The 20,639-nt window shown below is 37.9% G+C and overlaps 1 protein-coding gene across 8 annotated transcripts in view; it reads right to left on the bottom strand.

The window, feature by feature from the left end:
- The window catches only part of MAP2K5 (mitogen-activated protein kinase kinase 5), a 188,461-nt gene that overhangs the window by 55,987 nt on the left and 111,835 nt on the right, over window positions 1-20,639 (bottom strand). For 7 of the 8 annotated variants that reach the window (XR_007776286.1, XR_007776287.1, XM_050967577.1 and 4 more), the window contains one exon: window positions 9,163-9,192. Coding sequence is in view for 6 of the 8 variants with exons in the window: in XM_050967577.1 (XP_050823534.1) it covers window positions 9,163-9,192 (30 nt within the window). In the remaining 2 variants the exon portion in view is untranslated. Of the gene's footprint in view, window positions 1-3,514; window positions 4,557-9,162; window positions 9,193-20,639 lie in introns of those variants that run through there. The other variant, XM_050967584.1, reaches the window with a different exon arrangement.

The raw sequence follows: 20,639 nt of genomic DNA, 5'->3' as shown, positions 1-20,639 counted from the left end.
CAATCTTGAGGATGCTTGAAAAGGAGTAATCCAGAGTGAAGCAAAATCTGGGTATCTGAAAGTATGACTAGGAATGTGTCAACTTTATAAAATTTATTTTAAAACTTGAGATCGGCTTAAAATTAACCAGATTTTCCTAATTACACCTGGGAATAAAATTATAGGCTTTGAAATGAACAGACGTATGCTGGCCATGTTCCGAAGAATACTCTGCTCCATGCCACTTATTTTACTATCATGGACATAGTTGTTCTCCTTAATGATATGAGTAAATTGTTCCATAGAAATGACAGACTAACAAGAGCGTCAGCAAAATCATTGACTAATATCCTGGGCCTTTGGTCCAGAATCTCTCTTTCAACCCATTTCAAGTAATTATCACATTATGTTCTTAATGCCCAAGGACAAGACTGTCACTTGCACTACACGTTCATACAGGAGAGACTGGGAATGTCTGACACTCTTTAGTCCCTCCAGCCTGTGCGTGAGGGGGAAAGCAGGCTCTATGGGGCTGATACTTCCCTTCTGCCCAAGTATGCACAGCCTTGTCCCCTGCTGTTCCCAAGGAGCTGGGCAGCAGAGCTGAGCTGGCAAAGGAAGGGCAAGTAATAAGACACTGACCTGATGGGCTCAGTGTTACAACTCCTTCCTGGGACATCACAGCTACGTCTATGAGGAGAGATTAAAGAGGCTAGGACTTTTCAGCTTGGAAAAGAGGAGACTAGGGGGGGATATGATAGAGGTATATAAAATAATGAGTGATGCAGAGAAAGTAAATAATGAAAAGTTATTTACTTGTTCCCATAATACAAGAACTAGAGGCCACCAAATGAAATGAATGGGCAGCAGGTTTAAAACAAATAAAAGTTCTTCTTCACACAGCGTACAGTCAACTCCTTGTGGAACTCCTTTCCTGAAGAGGTTGTGAAGGCTGGGACTATAACAGCATTTAAAAGAGAACTGGATAAATTCATAGAGGTTAAATCCATTAATGGATATTAGCCAGGATGGGTAAGGGTTAGGGTTAGGTTATTAGCCAGGATGGGTAAGGAAGGGTGTCCCTAGCCTCTGTTTGTCAGAGGGTGGAGATGGATGGCAGGAGAGAGATCACTTGATCATTGCCAGTTAAGTTCACTCCCTCTGGGGCACCTGGCATTGGCCACTGTTGGTAGACAGGATACTGGGCTGGATGGACCTTTGGTCTGACCCAGTACAGCCACTCCTATGTTCTTATGTCTACAGCAGGCAAACAGGTGACATACAGCAAAGAGGTGCTCCATATGCAGACAACTTGCTTTTGTACATTTCAAAGCCTGTAACGTTGTACCCAGATTTAAATAAATGGGCTAGAATCAATGCCTCACTCTAGTCCCAAATAACATGGATCACACAGAAGGCTGGAAAAAGACATTAGTTTCAGTAAACCCAATACATTTTGATGCTTTGTAAATGGCTATATGGAAAAAATCCAACTCATTTCCTATTTATCAGTTACTGTTTATGCCAGTTAATCCATCAAGGCTGCAAGCAGAGTTCAAACGATCACAGCAAATCAGATGTGATCTATGATTATGCCGCTGCACCTCCTGCATGAAGTCCATGTCTCACTCATGGTCCTGAAAAGTCTGTGCGCTGAGACCAAGTTCAGGATCTATCAAACTTGCATATTGCCTGTACTCCTGTACAGGCCAGAAACATGGACTGTCTTACAGGCAGGCTAGGTGTAGCTAGAGGCACTGCATATGTGCACCAAAACCTGAGCATAATGTGGTTCGTTTTTGTGTGAAATCCCAAAATCTCACGGATATGTGGTCTTCCTCCAATGGCTCGTTACACATTCAAAAGTGGTGTTGCATGCTCTTTGGCTATGTTGCCAGGATGAACAACAATACTACAGCACATTGTGCTCTTAAACTCATGTGAAAAGGAATGCATGCCTTGACCTCACCCGGCGTTGCCCTTGGGGCTGCCCCAGAGAATCTGGGAACTTCACTGTACAATGCCTGGTACAATGCTATTAACTGTGGTTGCTCTGGTTGACACAGCGATCCTCAGTAGATTATGGGTGTTTGCTTACTTGCCTTTATGCCAGGGAGAGTCTGACCTGCAATTTTGTGAGTTCTAATTCAAATACTTAGTTATTTAAATAACAGGCTTTACTCATGGTGATGCACTTACATTCACTGGTAACAGTGAAGGAAGAATCATTTCCTCTAGTACCAGCCCATGCAAAGGATGCTCACACATTTCTAAAGATGCCCTGAAATAAATTTAAATATCTCCTTTCTTTTTCATGTTTTCCCCTGATAAGGAACTTGTTCTTTATGGCAAATTCGCCTCATTTGAGGCTCTTGCTTGATTTATGTAATCAGAAAGGTTCCAAAAGGGTTAACCCTGCATTCAGAGGTCAGGATACTGACCTCATGTAATAACAAAAGTCATGTTATTTAATGGCAACTTTCTCATTCAAATGACAAAAAACTCAAGAGAGGTTAAGTTCCAGTGTCAAAGCTCCTAAGCACGTAACAGCTCAGGTCCTGACCCTGCAAACACTATGAAGGTGCTTATCTTTATGCTTTGAAATAATTCCACTAAAGTCAACGTGACTAGTCATTTATGTAAAGTTGATGTCAGTGAGATTACATATGTGCTTTAAGGTAAGCACACGCATAGGTGTTTGCAGGATCAGGACTTTCAATACTTCTGGAAAAGCTGGGGAATAACTTTGTGCAGTAAAAGTGATCTGTAATAGGTATAGAATGCAACACTGGAATCCCATTCCCAAAAATGGTAAAATGAGAAATGTAGGAGAATTCATGGTTTAAATGGTTGCTTGTAATTATTATAGTTAAAAAGGAATAATAATTAAATATCACAAATTACAATCCATCCAGATAAATGTGTTGTAGATTAGGGTCTAACCTATTTCCCAGTTTCAAATCAGGATGTTTTAATCAAAGATTTGAGGGGAGGGATAGCTCAGTGGTTTGAGCATTGGGCTGCTAAACCCAGGGTTGTGAGTTCAATCCTTGAGGGGGCCACTTAGGAATCTGGGGCAAAAATCAGTACTTGGTCCTGCTAGTGAAAGCAGCGGGCTGGACTCAATGACCTTTCAAGGTCCCTTCCAGTTCTAGGAGATAAGTATATCTCCAATTATTATTATAATTTTCTCATCATATTGATAAGCAAGTAAGATATGCAGCATATTTGATACTTTCAGCAGTTTCCTATTAACTCACAGAAAGCGCATGCTAACCAACAGTAGTTCGATATTTTCACGTGAGAAAAAAAATCCGTAGTGAAATTAACACTCTATCCTAACTATACAATGTATTCTCAAAAGCTAAATCTATTTTAGCTATGAATTTACAATTTCTGGTTGATGTAAAAAAAAATCTAGGTAGATTAGGTAATGATACATGTAGTGAAACCTATATTAAGAAATCAGTCTAGATCTTAAAATAGAAGATTACCGCTAACATTTTCCATAAAGTTAATATGGAAAACATCACTATTTTGTCATTAGCATTTAAACAGTGTTTAATGTCTTTTAAATGGTTCAATATTATGATGCAAGTGGAAGATAACAGATTTCATTCTTACCGGGAAACATGCTTTAACCAACCTTCAGTTTATTCTTACAAAATAAATGAATGCTTAAATGATGTTTGTGTCAACTGAAAAAAACCTACAGTAAAATAGTTACTTTATGTGCCAAGCTAAACTAATTTTTTTTCCTTGATAACCTGCTCACATTTAAATGAAACCAGACCAAATTTGGTCTATAGTATGAATTATATATTAAAAAAGAACTTTAGACCATTTTAATATAGGGATCAGAAAGCAGTAACTTCAATTAAAACCACAAAATTATTAGGCAAACTTTAAGATACAGCAAATAAATTAATTTGTTTTAAATGCAAAGTGGTTAGATAAGTAGCTTTTTGACCTACAATTAAACCTCACTAGCTGAAAACACAGTGAGGGATGAATTTGCTCAGGCAAGACCAAAACCCAAATCTTATTTAAAAATGGCTTTGGTATAAGTAATCCAAAAGCATTTATAAAATCTAGTCATATTGACATGGGACCAGATCCTTAGCTGCTGTAATCAGCATAGCTGCACTGACCTCAATGGAGCCATACTGATTTATTGCAGCTGAGGATCTGGCCTAAAATGTGTAGCACACATGACAGTATCTCTCTGATACTTCTGTGCACAGAAGTATGGTAAGAGCACAAATCTTTCATTAAAAGCAAGCAAAAAAAAAAAAAAAAAAAAAGGAGGATCTCTTCCACAAACAGTGTTTTTGCCTTCTGTGCTTTCTTAGAAAAGGAACCAATGGCAAGATTACAGTGAATGCATGCTCCGGCTCTAAAATTTTCTATTATCCACTTATGTTTTCCTTGCAGTGGGATTTAAGAATGCCTCTTCATTGAGACAAGTAATATGTCATCATTTTGTTGAGCTAACAGGCCTGACAGTCTTGTCTCTTTGAGTTAAGGACACTACCGCTCCATTTCTCATATTATTGGGAAAATCAAGGTGGAAAAGGCTGACAGGAAAAAAAAAAAAAGGAGTTAGCCAACTGGCAGTAAGTACTTTAACAATTCTGCTACCTTTTTTTTTTTAAACCACTGATTAATTTATTTTGCCACAAAATTGTCTCATTACCAAAAACAACATAAATTAAGATCTTTCTTACTTTCACTGTATTGTATAATAACTTATTTGAATGCATGCCTTTTGTACTTTAACAAACATCTTCTCTATTCACCATTTCTCTTGTCTTTTTGATCTTTTTTCTACTTATCATGTTCTTTATTTGAAACAGATTTTTAACAGATAATCTTGATCGTTACAACAATATCTTGCTTGCATTTTATTCAAATAATTCTTAAAAACAGCTTAAAAAGCCGTTTGGAATAACATCAAGCTTGCCATCAATCAAATGAAAAAATTCCGCTGGCGGTTGTATAAACATCAGATCAACTCTGATGTCTTCAAGGATTTCAGAGTGAACCATAAAAAACTCCATTAACTTCTGACAAAGAATGCAAATTAATCACAACATGGGGTGAAATGAAATTAAAGGCTCTTTTCTAATCAATGACAAGGCAGGATGAAATATTTGTTACTCTCTCGCTCTGCACTCAGGCTGCCTAGATATTTGCACTTTCCCTCCAAAGACCCAAATGGAAGGTGTGAGCACAGATTCACCCCAGTTGCTGTTTAGCCCTCCCCACCCCCAGAGCTATCTGCTTACAAGTCGCTGAGATCCACAAAACACACTAATCATCTGAATCTCAGGTGCATCCAATTTGTTATTCACACTCTCCCATGCCAGTGAAAAGCCTGGCGCAGACAGATGCACCAGGAACCTTAAATGACAGTTTTGGCCTCCGGAAGTGCGATCACTACAGCAAAATCTAGTACAGCCTCCAGGTGAAATGTCTGGAGCTCCATATGGAGCAGGGAAAATTAACAACAAGATGAAAATCGCTGCAGCAGCAGGGAGTCTGAATTTTTTGAAAAAAAATGAAATTTAAAGATGAAGAAAGAGAAGTAATAAATTAATGGGGTGTGAAAACATTCAAAGCTTTACAATACCAGGGGCACTATTTGCTCAGAATTTTTTTTGGAGGAAGGAAGGGGGTAGACATGATGGGGAGGAAGGGCCTTCTTTTCTTTTCCTTTTTTTAAACTTCAGGTCATTTTGAAATAATTTATTAACTAAGGTCTAGAACTGTAGCCAAACGAAGGAAAACATTTTTATACATACAAAAGTACTTTAAATAATTTGTTGTAATTTATACTTTTCAGTAGTTTATTATATCCCTAGCTATTGAGTGTTGCCTGTTTCTTTAGAATGTTTTTCTAATGAATGTATCATCCTTTTAATATTCAGCATCACCATAAAGTGGTGTGAATAGAAACTGAGAATATTTAGCAGGAGATTCTTTTTGTTTCTCCTAAATTCCATTATCATTAAACAACCAATTGCCCTCTATCATGTTTTTATTTAATTTACTGAATTTGGCTCTCCATGATTAACTCTACGTCTCTTAGTTTCTTCAGACTCTGCAAACCTTTGGTTTCAACTTTAAATTTAATTAAATAATAAAGAGAAAATGCTGTGACGTTCCATGGCCTCTTAGTTTTCTACCGTTCCTTCTATACAGACATATAAATTGCCCCTCTAATCACATTAAATTACTGTTAAACTTTTAAAAGAAATCTAAAACTTAGTTACCCCTGAGCCATCTTCAGTTATCTAAAATGCGGACACTATACACTAAGTACTTCATTTGATAGAAGGGATTTTGATTTCATTTTTAAATGTTTACATATGGAGGGATTTTGATTCTAAAGAGTCTGTTTTCCCTCTCTGTGTGTGCGCAATTCCCATTAGCGTTAATAGAGTTATGCAAACACATCAGGGGAAGAATATACCCTTAAGTGTTTATGTTTATATTGAGAGAAAATCCTATGAGCGTCATAGTCTACTTCTTCCAAAAGGAATTTTACATTACAACGAACAAGTAACAGCGCATCACAATAATGTGTCTGGAAAAAACATTAAGCAATTCAGAAAGTTACTGGATTTTCACTAACTAGCTTGCTTGTATGAAGTTTTTGTAAGGGCAGGGTCTCCTCTAGTTAGCAATGTATTTCATGGGGTTTTTCTGGATAAAATTACACCTTTGAAAGAGAACTACAAACACAAACCATAATATACACTACATATTCAGAACACAATCCTCTGAACACTTATGCACATGGACGATTTTACTGACACGAGTAGTTGCTTAAGCGTGAGCAGGATAAAGCCCTAAATGGAAACATACATGACTAAATGTTCATGTGACAACTAAGCAAATCTTTGTAATCTGAATGCTCGTAAAGCACTCTGAAAGTGGAAAGTGCTAAATACTATCATTAAAACATTCCAACAGAGGCATGAAAATCCATCCTTTACTCTTGCTGGCATATTGGTAAGAGATAAGAGGGAAAATTAACCTCCTTTCTGAATTTCTTGACTATGGTCAGTTTCCATATAATCATAAAACTTACATTATATGGATGAAAATAAGGTAATTTATTTGGTTTTAGGTTTTCAGTTTTAAAGAGCAGGAGAAGAGTAACAATTCATTCAGGTGTAATTGCAAAAATACATTCATTTGTCCGAGAACAGGGATGATTCTGTATACATATTTAAGTAGCAGCTCCAGGCTATTTAGGGACAAATTCTGCAAACACTTATGCATGTAACGCCCCACTGAACTGAGTAGGACCTATTCAAGTAAGTGTTTGTAGGATCGGGCCTGTATAGTGATCTAAATATGTATATACAGGCAGTTAGAAAATAATAATACTCAGTCACCAGACCACAATGCATCTTTGGGGCTATTATGATCAACCATGAAAGTACATATTTAAGATGCATACTATTTATATTAAAAATACTTATGGAGAATAGTTGCTTTTACTTACCAGCCCATATTTCAAAGTCTTACCGTCTCAGATATTTTATATGTTAAAAATGCCATTTTTAATTAGAAGAGCAAAAAGCATCTTAAATTGCTAATCATGTATTTTGCTCCTACTATGAAAATATATTGACATTGCTTTTGAAAATATATAATCAGCAGACATAATAAAATTTCAACGCATACACAGACTAAAAATAACCCCAACGCTTCCATGATGAAAGCTGCAACCCAGAGTCAATTTTTTATGTAGTTATGTACCACTATCTACAATAGATACGTTGATACTTTCTTAACTAACATGATGTGACTATTACAGAGACAAGGTGGGTCAGGTAATATCTTTTATTGGACTAGAGTGATGTGAATATGTAACTCTAAAAAATGATGCTTTGCATAAGTACCTCTTTTTTGGATTCTCTCTCAGAGGAGAGTGTTAGTTGAAAAATATGGATAAAAACTCTAAGGTATGTTCTGCTAAAACATTAATGTTATTTCTCTAAATCAGCAAAGACTTTTATCCACAGGTACAAAAGGGAAAGACTGGTATATTTCTACATATGCAGAAATCTTTAGAAGTCCATGAAAGTGTCAGGAGAATTTGCTTAAAACAGTTTACAAAAATAGGAAAGAGAATGAGTCCTATCCTATTATTCAATAACCATGTTCATGAGGCATCTGCAGAATCTAATCATGCATAAATTAGTATGTGTAATACAACAGTTATTTGCATAACAATAGCAAGTTAATAGATGCTTAAAGAGCATAAACCAACACCACCTTTAAATCAGACATGCCTCCAGGCACTCCACTCTGTACAGACCAAAATACTTGGAAAACAGTGGTCATAAAACATATGAAACCATAAAAAAAAAATTCAAATAATTCATTGTATCCCCTGAACTTTTTCACTTTTTCTCCCAGAAAGAGGAATAATTTTAAGAATGACATCACAGCTTTTCATTTTAGATTTTGTCATCCATCTTGCAATAATATTTTAGAGTTCAGAACTCTATCTGAATTGGCCATTATTTTTGGAGAGTCATGATTTTTACGAATAACCATATAGATAAAAGCCAAATTCTCCACAAATGGCATTTTTCAAGAACACTCTGTACGGGGTCTTATTCTGCCCTCACTGAAGTTAACAGGCGTTTTACCATGGATTTCAATGGGAGCAGAATCAGGCCAATGCTGAGTGTGAAAATTGTACCTGGTATGTAAAACATTGGCATTTTATTAGACCCTATTAAGCGAGAACATTAGGAAAAAACACACCAAACATGTCATCTCACACCATAAATTTAATTCCTGAGGATCTTAAACTATTTTGCCAAAATTCATAATCTGAATTAAAAATGAAAAGAAAGAGGAGCTACCTCTATCTTATTATCAGAGTAATTAAAAAATCCTTTAAATCTCACAATAAAACAATCACTATCCTCATCATAATTTCTTCCATCCTCCCAAGGGAAAAAAGAAATACCGTTTAAAAAAATAAAAATAAAAAAATCAGAGATATACTTCTAAATGTCTCCTTAAAGATACCACTTTTCAATTTAACAGGACAGATTTATTTGTATGTGGCTCAAATGTTCACAGTTGCTCTCTGCACCTTCATACATAGGAATGAATGTCACAGTGGCAAGCAGCAGTAATGAACAATCTTACCTGAGGATATGGAAACCTCCCAAGAGCAAGCTGGGAAAGAAAATAATATTTGTCTAGTTATATAGATCTGCATGGAGGGCATATTTTCTTAAAGAGAGAAAAGTACTTATCTCTCACTATTGTACAAATTGCAAAAAAAATATATGTGAGCAAAAATAATCCTGAGAACACAGTAAGAGCTGTATATAGAATGGAATCATTCATGATTATGCTTTGTTTACAAACAAAATTAAGGCTTTGTTATAAAGTATGCACACTTCTCATTTTGATATAGTCAACAAAAATATGTCTATCCCACCACGTAGCATGTGCCATGTCCCAATTTTCAAAGAGCTCCTTAAATGAAATCATTGAGTCTCAGCAGTGAGGCAAATGACACTGAACTTTACTAATTATATCTGCAATGCATGGGTATCCACACAGCTTTTACTAAACTCCCTAAATCTTGGTTTAGCACACACTGGGCTCAGGGTAAAATGTGGGTTGGGTCAGAGATCAATGTCCTCCTTGGTTGCTTCAAAGTCTTTGGCCAGGAACTTTGGGGGAAGGGAGAGAGCATGGAATCCACAACATCCCACTCTGTATTTTCTTTAATTATATTTTAGGTTATATACAAAATAGAGTTGACATATTGCCAAAAATTGTTTTTAAATGGATATTAATACATTATTACAGCACCTGCTAATGCTGGTACATGGTAAGGTCTATTATTTTCAAGATAGATTCCTACTTTGTCCCAGGTTGGTATCTCAGCCCTACAGTACTTTTGTTAAACCACATTTTTTCAAAAAGTCATTGTGGTCATTTTTAAGTGATCAGACAAGATGGGATCTGTAATAACCAGCACCTGATCTTCCTGTGCCACTGACTTACCATATAACCATGGGCAAGACACTAGAGCTTTTTAGTTCACACATAAAGGCCAAAACCAGCAGTCCATTGCCTCTACTCAGGCAAATACCTCATGAGGGGACCACATGAGCTGTATCACAGCACATATCACAGGCTATGACACAAACAGGTATAATACAAGCATTGTTGTGAGGCTTAATTAGGTCCGTAAAACTTGAGATGTTCAGAGAAAAAGGCACTATAGAAGCATTATTACCAATTCTAAGCAGACAAGTTCTTGAGGCATTCGTGTAAAAGGCATATGTGACAGACCACAAAAAAGGAAAGTGAGGTTTTTTGTGATCGAGAGAGAAAGAGAGCCTTTGCTGCATTTATTTATTATTGGTAATGATTTTCTACAGACATGCAAAGATAATGAGTAGGGCCCTACCAAGTTTACGGCCATGAAAAATGCATCACGGACCGTGAAATCTGGTCTCCCCACCATGAAATCTGATCTTCTGTGTGCTTTCACCCTGTATTATACAGATTTCACGGAGAAGACCAGCGTTTCTTAAATTGGGTGTCCTGACCCAAAAGGGAGTTGCACGGGGATCACGGTATTGTCACCCTTACTTCTGCGCTGCCTTCAGAGCTGGGCGGCTGGAGAGCAGCGGTTGGTGGCCAGGCGCCCACTCTGCAGGCAGCTGCCTTCAGAGCTGGGATCCCAGCCAGCTGTCGCCGCTCTCCAGCTGCCCAGCTCTGAAGGCAGTGCCGCCGCCAGCAGCGGTGCAGAAGTAAGGGTAGCAGTATCACAACCCCCCCAATAACCTTGCAAACTCACACCCCCACAATTCCTTTTTGAGTCAGGACCCCCTGATTATAACATTGTGAAATTTCAGATTTAAGTAGCTGAAATCATGAAATTTACAATTTTTAATATCCTGTGACCGTGAAATTGACCAAAACGGACCGTGAATTTGGTAGGGCCCTAATAATGAGCTACAAAAGGGCTACTAAGTATGTACAGTAACATTTTCACACATGTACTTATTAGGTATGTTATGAGAGCTGCACATGATAATGTCCATGCATCATCTGAAGATTCAGCCTAATCTCTTCTATAACTATTCCAGTGGGAGTCTGCATAGTGATTGAGGAGGAGCTGTTATAGTTCATGATATCAAAAAGTGTTGTTTAAGGGTCCCTACTAACACTGATGTGACAAGACACGGGTGGCTCAGAAAAACAGTGGGCTATTGTGTCATTCATCATTCTCAGAATCTCATTCAGATTTTGTTTTAAACCCCAAAGGAAATCACCTCTCCAAAAATTAATGCTAAGGCCTTGATTTAAAAATCACAAAAGTGAGGAAATGAAACATTAAGATCTCCACTGAGCCCTTAATTTACCATAGGAAAAGGGACTGTAGCAACCATAATATGCATCATTCCACCCTCACCTCACTAAAATCCCTCCTACAAACTCACTTCTGCCAGGCAGCCCCCAACACTAACCCCAACTATAAGCTGTGCTAACTTCACACCAGAGGTACAATAAGGCAAATCAGAACCCTCCACCCTGTCCACACCACCCTCTAAAGAGAAGACATCTAAGCTAATGTCTTCCTCTGGGTCTCTTCTGTGTCTTTCTTTCTGTCAATTCTTTGGGACCAGAAACTGTCAATTTTTATTTCTGAATGAAGCACCGAGCTCAATGCTGCTGTTTAACAAAATACACATCATCAACAGCTCCAACAAGCAAAGGAAAATAAATGAGGTGAAGGCTGGAGGCTGTGTCTCTTTATGTCATTTCTGTCTCCCTCACAGCCTTGAGCCTTCTTGGCTGGTCAAACCTGGTGGGGCAGGGCCCACTGTGAAGAACGCAAGTACCTTCTTCCCTTTAGAGCTGAATGCATCACTCAGCAACATGATTAACTGCTGCTGGCCTAAGGACTGAGTATTACTGTTAGACTAGCATAGAAACCTGCAAGTTTTAGCACCATGGAGTGAGTGTAAGAGAAAAGAATCCTAAATGTTCTTACTTTTGTGAGTTTAATTATTACCATTACATATTATATTAACACAAACACACAAAACTATATCATCTCATGACACAGCAGGAGGAAACATACAGGTATACACACAGGGCTGAGTTCTGCAGTCCTTATGTGGTGCCCACATGGGCAAAACCCTCACTGACGTCAATCACGACTCCAAACTCTTCATTTGAGTCCCAACTGCCAATCCCTTTCCCTAATCATTCACTCTAATGGGAGTTTTACCTACATGAGGACTGCGGGATCCGTCCCTAAATGTAGCAGAATAATTGTGGAACTAATTTTCTGTCAAACAAATAAAAAGTGGTGAAGGAGCTTTGAAAAGACAGGAGTACAGAAGAATCAGTTCTTCAGAGGCGATAACCAACTAACAATACAAAACAAAACAAAACCGCTAAACAAAATGGACTTCCTCAGGTAAAGAACTTCACTCACAACTGCAAAACAATACAACAACAAAGCAGAATGTGACAAGTCTGAACCTCCTAGAACCATTATTGTGTTGATCTAGTCAGAGGGCTTTCCCTCCCCACAGGATTGTCAAGGTATTATAAATCAAGAAACTTACCAAAGAGTATGTAATCTTCCCTGAAATAGCCTGCAGATATGTCACTGTACTAAATGTGCTTCAGATTTAATGAAGCTTTAATGTCCTTTTTAATTTTGCCTGTTTCTATATCACCAGGGGTCGAGCAAGGCAATCAGCACTCAAGAGGGTGGTTTGGTTTAAAACTAGGAAAAACTCATTTGCTTATGAGTTGCACTGTATTTTCTTAATTAAATTTACTGAGTAAAATGGTTTAAGTTCAGCCAACCAATGACCTTTGGATGTAGATTTAGATTTATAAACAGGGAAGCAGTTAAAGTAAAGGGAAAAAACAAGCAAAAAACCAAACAAATTAGAGCGAGACCAACAGGAGTTTTGTACCCTTTATCATCTTTACTAAAGAACTCATTTAAACATAAGCGGCATAAGCCCAATGAAAAATGCAAAAGACACCTAGTACAGAAGCAGACGTAAACTATCGAAAAATCTCTCCCATCCTCTACTTTCACATAAGGGAATTCAGGAAGGGTTTCTTTCTTTTTTTTTTTTTTAATCCTACTGGCTTTAAAACAAAACATTTTAAATCTGAACACTTAGGGTCAGGAAAGTGCTGAGTATTCTACATAGGCTTTGAAATTTGGAGAGAGAGAGAGGAATGCTCAACCTCTAAGGGCCTAATTCTCATTTGGAAGTATAAACATACTTTAAAAAAGTCAGTGTAAATTATATTACCAGAGTGGTACAAAAGGGCTTTAGTATAAATGAAAATTAGACCCTGAAAGCATCTACCAGCCAGGTATTTGTTTTCAAACAATGCTATTCTACTGTTGTACTGTGAGACAACCACGTTTCAGTCCCACTGCTTAATGATCTTCCACTACCCACATGCTGCTCACAAGAGTCAGAAAGCATCACACTTTACTTACATATAAAATTAGCATCCTAGAAAAATGTAAAATTTTAATCTTGCACCGTTATTAACCAACATTCCGGCCTTCCAAACTAACTAGTACTCTTGTGAGTAGTTCTTACACAAGTACTCCCATTGAGTTCCTCAGAACTACTCGTGGGAACAACGGTTGCAGGATCGAGTTCTAAGATAATGTCATATATTATACATATAAATAATCTCAGATGTCTAATTTATAATAGCAATAATACTTTGAGATCCTAGGGTGAACAGCGCCACACACGCTGCAAAATGTTCCACAATATCTAGGGGAAGATTTTCAAAAAGCAGAAAGGGGCGTTACGCACTCCACGCTCACTGAAAGTCAGTAATAGTTGGATGCCTAGACCCCACTAGTGCTTTAGAAACTCTCTCCTACCTAAGGTTTATAAAGTTTTGTTTTAAATACACATAAAAACTAATCCAGAAAGTGCTTAAAGGACTTATCAAAGTTATCCAACAGACTCACCAGTCCTAGCTAACAAATACCTTGCTCTAACCACTACACAAAGTTGCTTCTTTCAAAAGTTAGGAATTGACACTTGATTAACAAACTTACAAAGGGATGTGTTGCTAGTAAGGATTACTACTCTCACTGAGCAAGTGTGGAAGAACAACCCACGTGGTGTTCAGAAAGTAACAAAGAAGGAAGCTCAGAACATTTTTTTAGGACACTCAAGTTACAAAGTCTCCTACTTAGATTATTGTCTATGCTGTGCAAGTTGTTTTTAATTTACAGTTATACTGAAAAGCATGGGATGTTTTATTCTTAATTTAGACACATTCCATGTTTCTCAGCATAACTGCAAATTGAAAATAAGCACTTACAATATTGCTAGTGATCTAGCTGAAGGAGGACTTTATAGTCTGAAATGTTCTAAAATTTGTTCTTAATTACCTTGTGCACATTTTACACAATTAAATTTCCATCTAAGGATTTTGCATTTAGATTGTGCACTGCAGTTAAAGCCTCATTTTATGGAAAAGCAGCCTCCACTTTGGAACATTCAGACATAGGAAACTTTAAAAATCAGACTTAACTACTGGATTACATAAAATTCCCTAGGTGAGATTCCATTCCAAGACCAATTTATACATTCCTAGATAGATGGCTTAAAATCATCTGAATCTCTTCCAGTGAAGACCTTAATAAATATTAAATACCTCAAAAACTACCCTAAGATTTTTCTCTCTCATATCAATTTCACTGTCCTCTTATTGCACAGAAAAAAAGAATCCAAAGGATATAACAGCAATTTACCAGTGTTAAAGTGTTTCTGAGGTTAAACTGACAACAAAGAAGAGCAGAAACACAAAGCATCTTGAAGTAGGGTTTCAATTAAATGTGCAGGATTTAGTAATGCAGGACAAAGAAAAAGAGTTACAAATTAATTTAATTTTCTGCGTACAGTTTGCAGCTGCACTCCAAAGTGTCTGGGGCTTAAGAACAAAGCCTTGAAAGGCCTCAGAGTAAGGAAAGCTTCAATTTTTAATGTATAACGCCATTAGTTGATAACTTGTGGAATCTGCGACCCCTGCGGAGGGGCATAAGTGCGAGTAACAGAGACTGATGAAGTGACATATTTGTTCATGTCTAGAACTATGAGGAAGAAGCTTATTACTAACACCATCAGGCCCAACAGAAATATGCCCTAATAATCTTTGAGACATTTCCTGGTTCAACATCTCTTTCTATAAAATATATTAAAAAGCCAAACTTAATTCACCTTAAAGAAGGATAATTAGTTTCACTTTTGCTTTTTTAAAACATGAACTACAAAAAAATGAATTGCAAATTAAAGATCATCACTAAATTGCATATTTCTCCCAATCTGCAGATCCTCAGAATTATATCTGCTTTATATATAAGGTTCTGCAAAGGTACTGATTCAGAACAGTGTAACTTCTTATCCTTACATGTCTTATCTATAGATATTATTGTTCTCCTTATCCATAAGGACACACATACCTCAGTCCCCAATCCTGTAAACATGTGCACAACTCACATGGGTAGCACACAGAAGTCCATGAGACTACTCATGTGAATAAAATTACATGGGTAAAATTGCCGATCTGCCAGGGGGTGCTCTAACCACGGCAATACAGGGTCATTCCCATTCTCTCTCTCTGCTGCAAAGACTATTTAAATATTTATCCACAGTGGAACAGTCTTTGGGCTAGAGAGAGAGAAAGGGAATGACCCCATAGTCCAGTGGTTAGGGCACCCACCTCAGAGATGGGAGACCCAGGATCCAGTTCTCTTGCTCCATCCACTCTTTCATTATTTATTCACATCAGAATATCCCCTATCTCAGTGGTTAGCGCACTCTCCTGAGAGGTGGGAGACTCCTGGTTTAAATCCCTTCTCCCCCTCTAAGGGGAGGGGGAACTGAACACGAGTCTCCCACATCCCTGGCAAGCGCTCTGGGCTGAAAGGTCTAAGGTAGGTGTCCGGCACCACTACCACCATATAAGGGGCTGGTTCAGTAGGCGTGCTCAGAGACTGCCTATCAGACCAGGTGTCACACACAACATTGGAAGACCCCACATACAACATGGGGCTCAGGAGCCAGTTGGGCATCTGGGTGCCTGGAGGGAGGGAGCAGTGTGCATGCTCAGAGGCAGGAAGACAGGCACTCAGGGAACGATGACTCTGAAAAATTTGGGTGCCAAGGAAGTTTAGATGCCTACAGGTTTCAGCAGCAGTTTTGTGGACTGCAGCGGAATCAAAACCTGGGACTTAGACCCCTGAACCACAGAGGTTTAGGTCTCAAGTACCTTTGTGGATCTCACTCTAAGTGCTTAAGATTTTAAAATGTACTAGCCATAGGGACATAAAGCACAACTCTATATCCTAGCAATTAATTAACAGCTTATAAGATATTAACAAAAATACAACACACGCTCCACTCTCATTCAAAACCTACAGGCCCGGATTTCGAAGTCGGTTACGCTGGCGCAAATCCATTGAAGTAATGGTGCTGGTCTGGATTTACATCAGTGTAAAGATAAGATTTTGGCCCGTTGCATCCTCCATAGCAGACCAGTAATAACAACATAGAAAAGCAAACACAGCTGATAAATATCTCTAATATTTTATTATTTTTAAAACAGAAGATTGGTTTTTCACAGTGGGTCCTTCTATGAAGAGAAGGCCACATTAATATATATTTTATATATTACATAGAGACACACAATGCTATTCCCATCCATCTATTCAGGGACCTAATTGTTTTATTTATTTCAGTGTTACAAAGCCTGCCCACTGTGGCTTAGCGTTGAATGCTGCAAAACATGATACATTGAGATCTCAACCTGGGCAAACTGTACCTAAACTTACACTTTATTGCAGCTTAGTTCACAATCTTCACCTAATATAGGGTTACATCCCAGTGCAGCAAGCGGATAAATCATCCTGGAATATTACACTGGCTAAGTTTAGCTGTGAGTGGAGCATATGTGCTTCCAAGTCACTGAAGCAAAGGCCCATAAAATACACTAATTACTGGAAGTTATGGTCACTGAGTGATTGATAGCGCTCTGCAAGGCAACTTCCCCATTTTCAGCTATTCTGACGGGCCTCAACTGCCACAGAGCAATTATTAATTCATGACCCAACCCTCAGGCACTGATACCTTTACTCTAATTCTGCTACCACAAAACTACTGTTATGGCTGGACACTGCCTTTCTTCATTCTGATGCCTGGGTAAAGATGATAAAAGTGGAACCCTTGTAGACTGGTATTGTTTAGATACACTACCCCAAAACAGCATAGAAAAATAGGTAATTTTTTGTTCTAGATGCCAGTTTCTAAAATGTTTTGCTTTGCACAAATCAAATAAAATATGCCTAGACAATATATTTTCAAAAATTAAGAACAAATTTACTTTAAGTTGTTATGAGGCAAATCCTGCTCATCTTACCCATAACTAGTCACAGTGACTTCATATGGAGTACTTGCATGAGAAAGGAAGTAAGTGATTGCCTGTTGTATGAGCAAGAGATACCGTAATGTCATTCTTTAACACAGTTGTTCTCAACCAGGGGTATGTGTACCCCTCGGGGGAACTCAGAGGTCTTCCAAGAGCATATTAACTCATCTAGATATTTGCCTACTTTTACAACAGGCTACATAGATAGCACTAGCGAAGTCAGTACAAACCAAAATTTTATAGGCAATGATTTGTTTATACTGCTCTGTATACTATACACTGAAATGTAGGTACAATATGTATATTTAAATTGATTTATTTTACAATTACATTGTAAAAATGAGAAAGTAAGCACTTTTTCAGTAATAGTGCGTTGTGACACCTTTGTATTTTTATGTCTGATTCTGTAAGTCTTTAAGTGAGGTGACACTTGAGAGTATACAAGATAAATCAGACTCTTGAAAGAGGTACAGTAGTCTGGAAAGGTTGAGACACACTGCTTTTACAATTTAAAATAACTTGAAAAAGCTCATTTCAAAAAGGAGGAAATGTGCCATTTCTTTTCGAGCTGTCTGCACAGACAGTTCCTACTGGATGGGTGACTGCTTCTCAGAAACATCACTGCAATTTTTAACAGTCAGGTCAAAGACTCAGGATTCAATTCTGTTCTCAGGTACAATGTGAAAGGAAAAAAACAAAAAGTGATGTGGAAACTGAATTACCCTCTCACCCTAGAAATGGTCCCATTAAGTTAAGATGCTGGCACATAGGTGAGGTAATGCTGGGAACCCTGTACTGCAAAAGACCATGCTGTATCTCTTCTGTGGGCAAACAGAGAATTTCCGTCTCCTGGGTTTTCAATCCAGCATTTTTCAGAAGTACTAAATTCACTTCAAAATATTTTTTAAAAACCTCCAGGTCTGTGTATATTATCATTATTATGGAGTGATTTGCAGCCAATAAAGTAACTACCCATCACATTCAAGCATTACTGGGTCCTTGGGTAGTTGGTTATAGAAGTAACGGTGATCTTTATTAGTTTAAAGGATTCAGTAAGAAAAAAAAGTGAAAGCAATTTAAAACACATCATACTGTATCTACTGAAATGTGCTCAGATCCATGTAATCAGGATTTAACAATTACTTGCTTCCTCAATGTAAGAGCTAAGAAATAATGCTCTTGTAACATGTTTATTTACTGCTGACCTGGTGTCTTCTGGTAGCAGGCGTTCTTAATGACTACAGCGACACCAGCCGGCACTGGCCTGATTCATACTCTCCACTTTAAACCTTTATTTCTTTTATAGAGGACTCTAAAAAAACCCTCATTTTGGTTGTATCAACAGGTTGGGCTGCAAACTGAGAGATCAAGCCTCAACATGGAAGCAAATTATTCCAAAATTAAATTTAATTTGTTTTTGACAGAATTTAGGACACTGAATTTTTCTTTAGATTCTTTGTGTACATTTCTTTTTGACACTGAATTTACATAAGAAGATAAGAATGGCCACACTGGGTGAGACCAATGGTCCACTTAGCCCAGTATCCTGTATTCCCACAGTGGCCAGTGCCAGGTGTTTCAGAAGGAATGGACAAAACAGGCAATTATTTAGTGATCATCCCCTGTGTCCTACTTCCAGCTTCTGGCAGTCAAAGGCTAGGGATGCCCAGAGCATGAGGTTGCATCCCTCACCATCTTGGCTAATAGTCATCCTCCATAAACTTATCTATTCTATTTTTTTTAACCCAGTTGTACTTTTGGCCTTCACAACATCCACTGAAACAAGTTCTGCAGGTCAACTGTGCGTTTTGTGAAGAAATACTTCCTTTTATTTGCTTTTAACCTGATGCCCATTAATTTCATCAGGTGACCCCTAGTTCTTGTGTTATGTAAAAGGATAAGTAACACTTCTCTATTCCTCCATGCCATTCATGATTTCATAGCCCTTTATCATATCCCGCCTTAGCGGTCACTCTTCCAAGCTGAAAAGTCCCAGGTTAAACCTCTTCAATATTTTCTTTTATTATACAGAAAATGCTGTAGGTAGTTTTCATAAAAAAATTTCAAACTGGATTCCATATTGACCATATGCATTATATGGATACAATGCAGAATTCCAGAAAATTAAGATTTACATATACTCTACCCTTGAAAAAGCAGCGAAGAGTCTTGTGGCACCTTATAGACTAACAGACATTTTGGAGTATGAGCTTTCGTGGGTGAATACCCACTTCGTCAGATGCATGACCTTGAAGTAGGGCAGGAAGACATAAGCACATAACACTTCTACTTCATGCTCCACACTCACTATCACCTAACTTTTTGGTGCAATTTAGCATGTGGGTTATCTACAAAGACAGAAATGATCAAGGCTCTGGTTATACAATGTCCATTGTCCACCTATCTCCAATGGCCAGTTAGAATAGTTGTTACGCATAAGAATGCTCTTGCTGCCTGTCCCTAGGGCTTCATTCACAGAAACAACTGTGAAGAATTCTCTGTGGTGGTCTGTGGCTTTGGACTTGCTTCTCCTGATGGGACTATCTAAGTCTGAGTTTGGGGACTTTTAGAATGTGGTTTTAATTTGCAGGGTTTTCAGCTACAGTACTTTTGCTGTTCAATGGGCAAAGAGAACATCGATGGGTTACCAGTTTAGGGCAACAGTAAGTCCTTTAAAAATTTGTTGTAATGCAGTCCAGATACCATGGTGATGGATATCTAAGAAATCCTGGTAATCAAGTAAATCTTAAGCACTCTATAAATTTGTGTCTAGATTTTGTACATTAGGATTGGCACGTGGATTTGCATGTCAATGTGTTTAAGACTCACACAATAAATGCAGCCCAAAGCTTCACATTGCAACACACTCTTAGGAGATGTTAAGTATCAGAGGGGTAGCCCTGTTACTCTGGATCTGTAAAAAGCCATTTCCATTACATGCGTCTGACGAAGTGGGTATTCACCCACAGAAACTTATGCTCCAATACATCTGTTAGTCTTTAAGGTGCCATAGGCCTCTTGTTGCTTTTTAGGAGATGTTGCAAGTGTCAGAAAACCCACTATGGTTCTAGAATTAACATAATAGGACCTGTAGTATAACCCCAGAGGATATGAACAGCTGGCAGGAGGCTTCCAGGTCTCTTCCCCTCTCCCATTTA

The sequence above is a fragment of the Gopherus flavomarginatus genome, chromosome 9, assembly GCF_025201925.1.
Source record: "Gopherus flavomarginatus isolate rGopFla2 chromosome 9, rGopFla2.mat.asm, whole genome shotgun sequence".
NCBI classification, from domain to species: domain Eukaryota; kingdom Metazoa; phylum Chordata; order Testudines; family Testudinidae; genus Gopherus; species Gopherus flavomarginatus.
The sequence above is the reverse complement of the archived record's forward strand: the minus strand, read 5'-3'. Positions and strand labels throughout refer to the sequence as shown.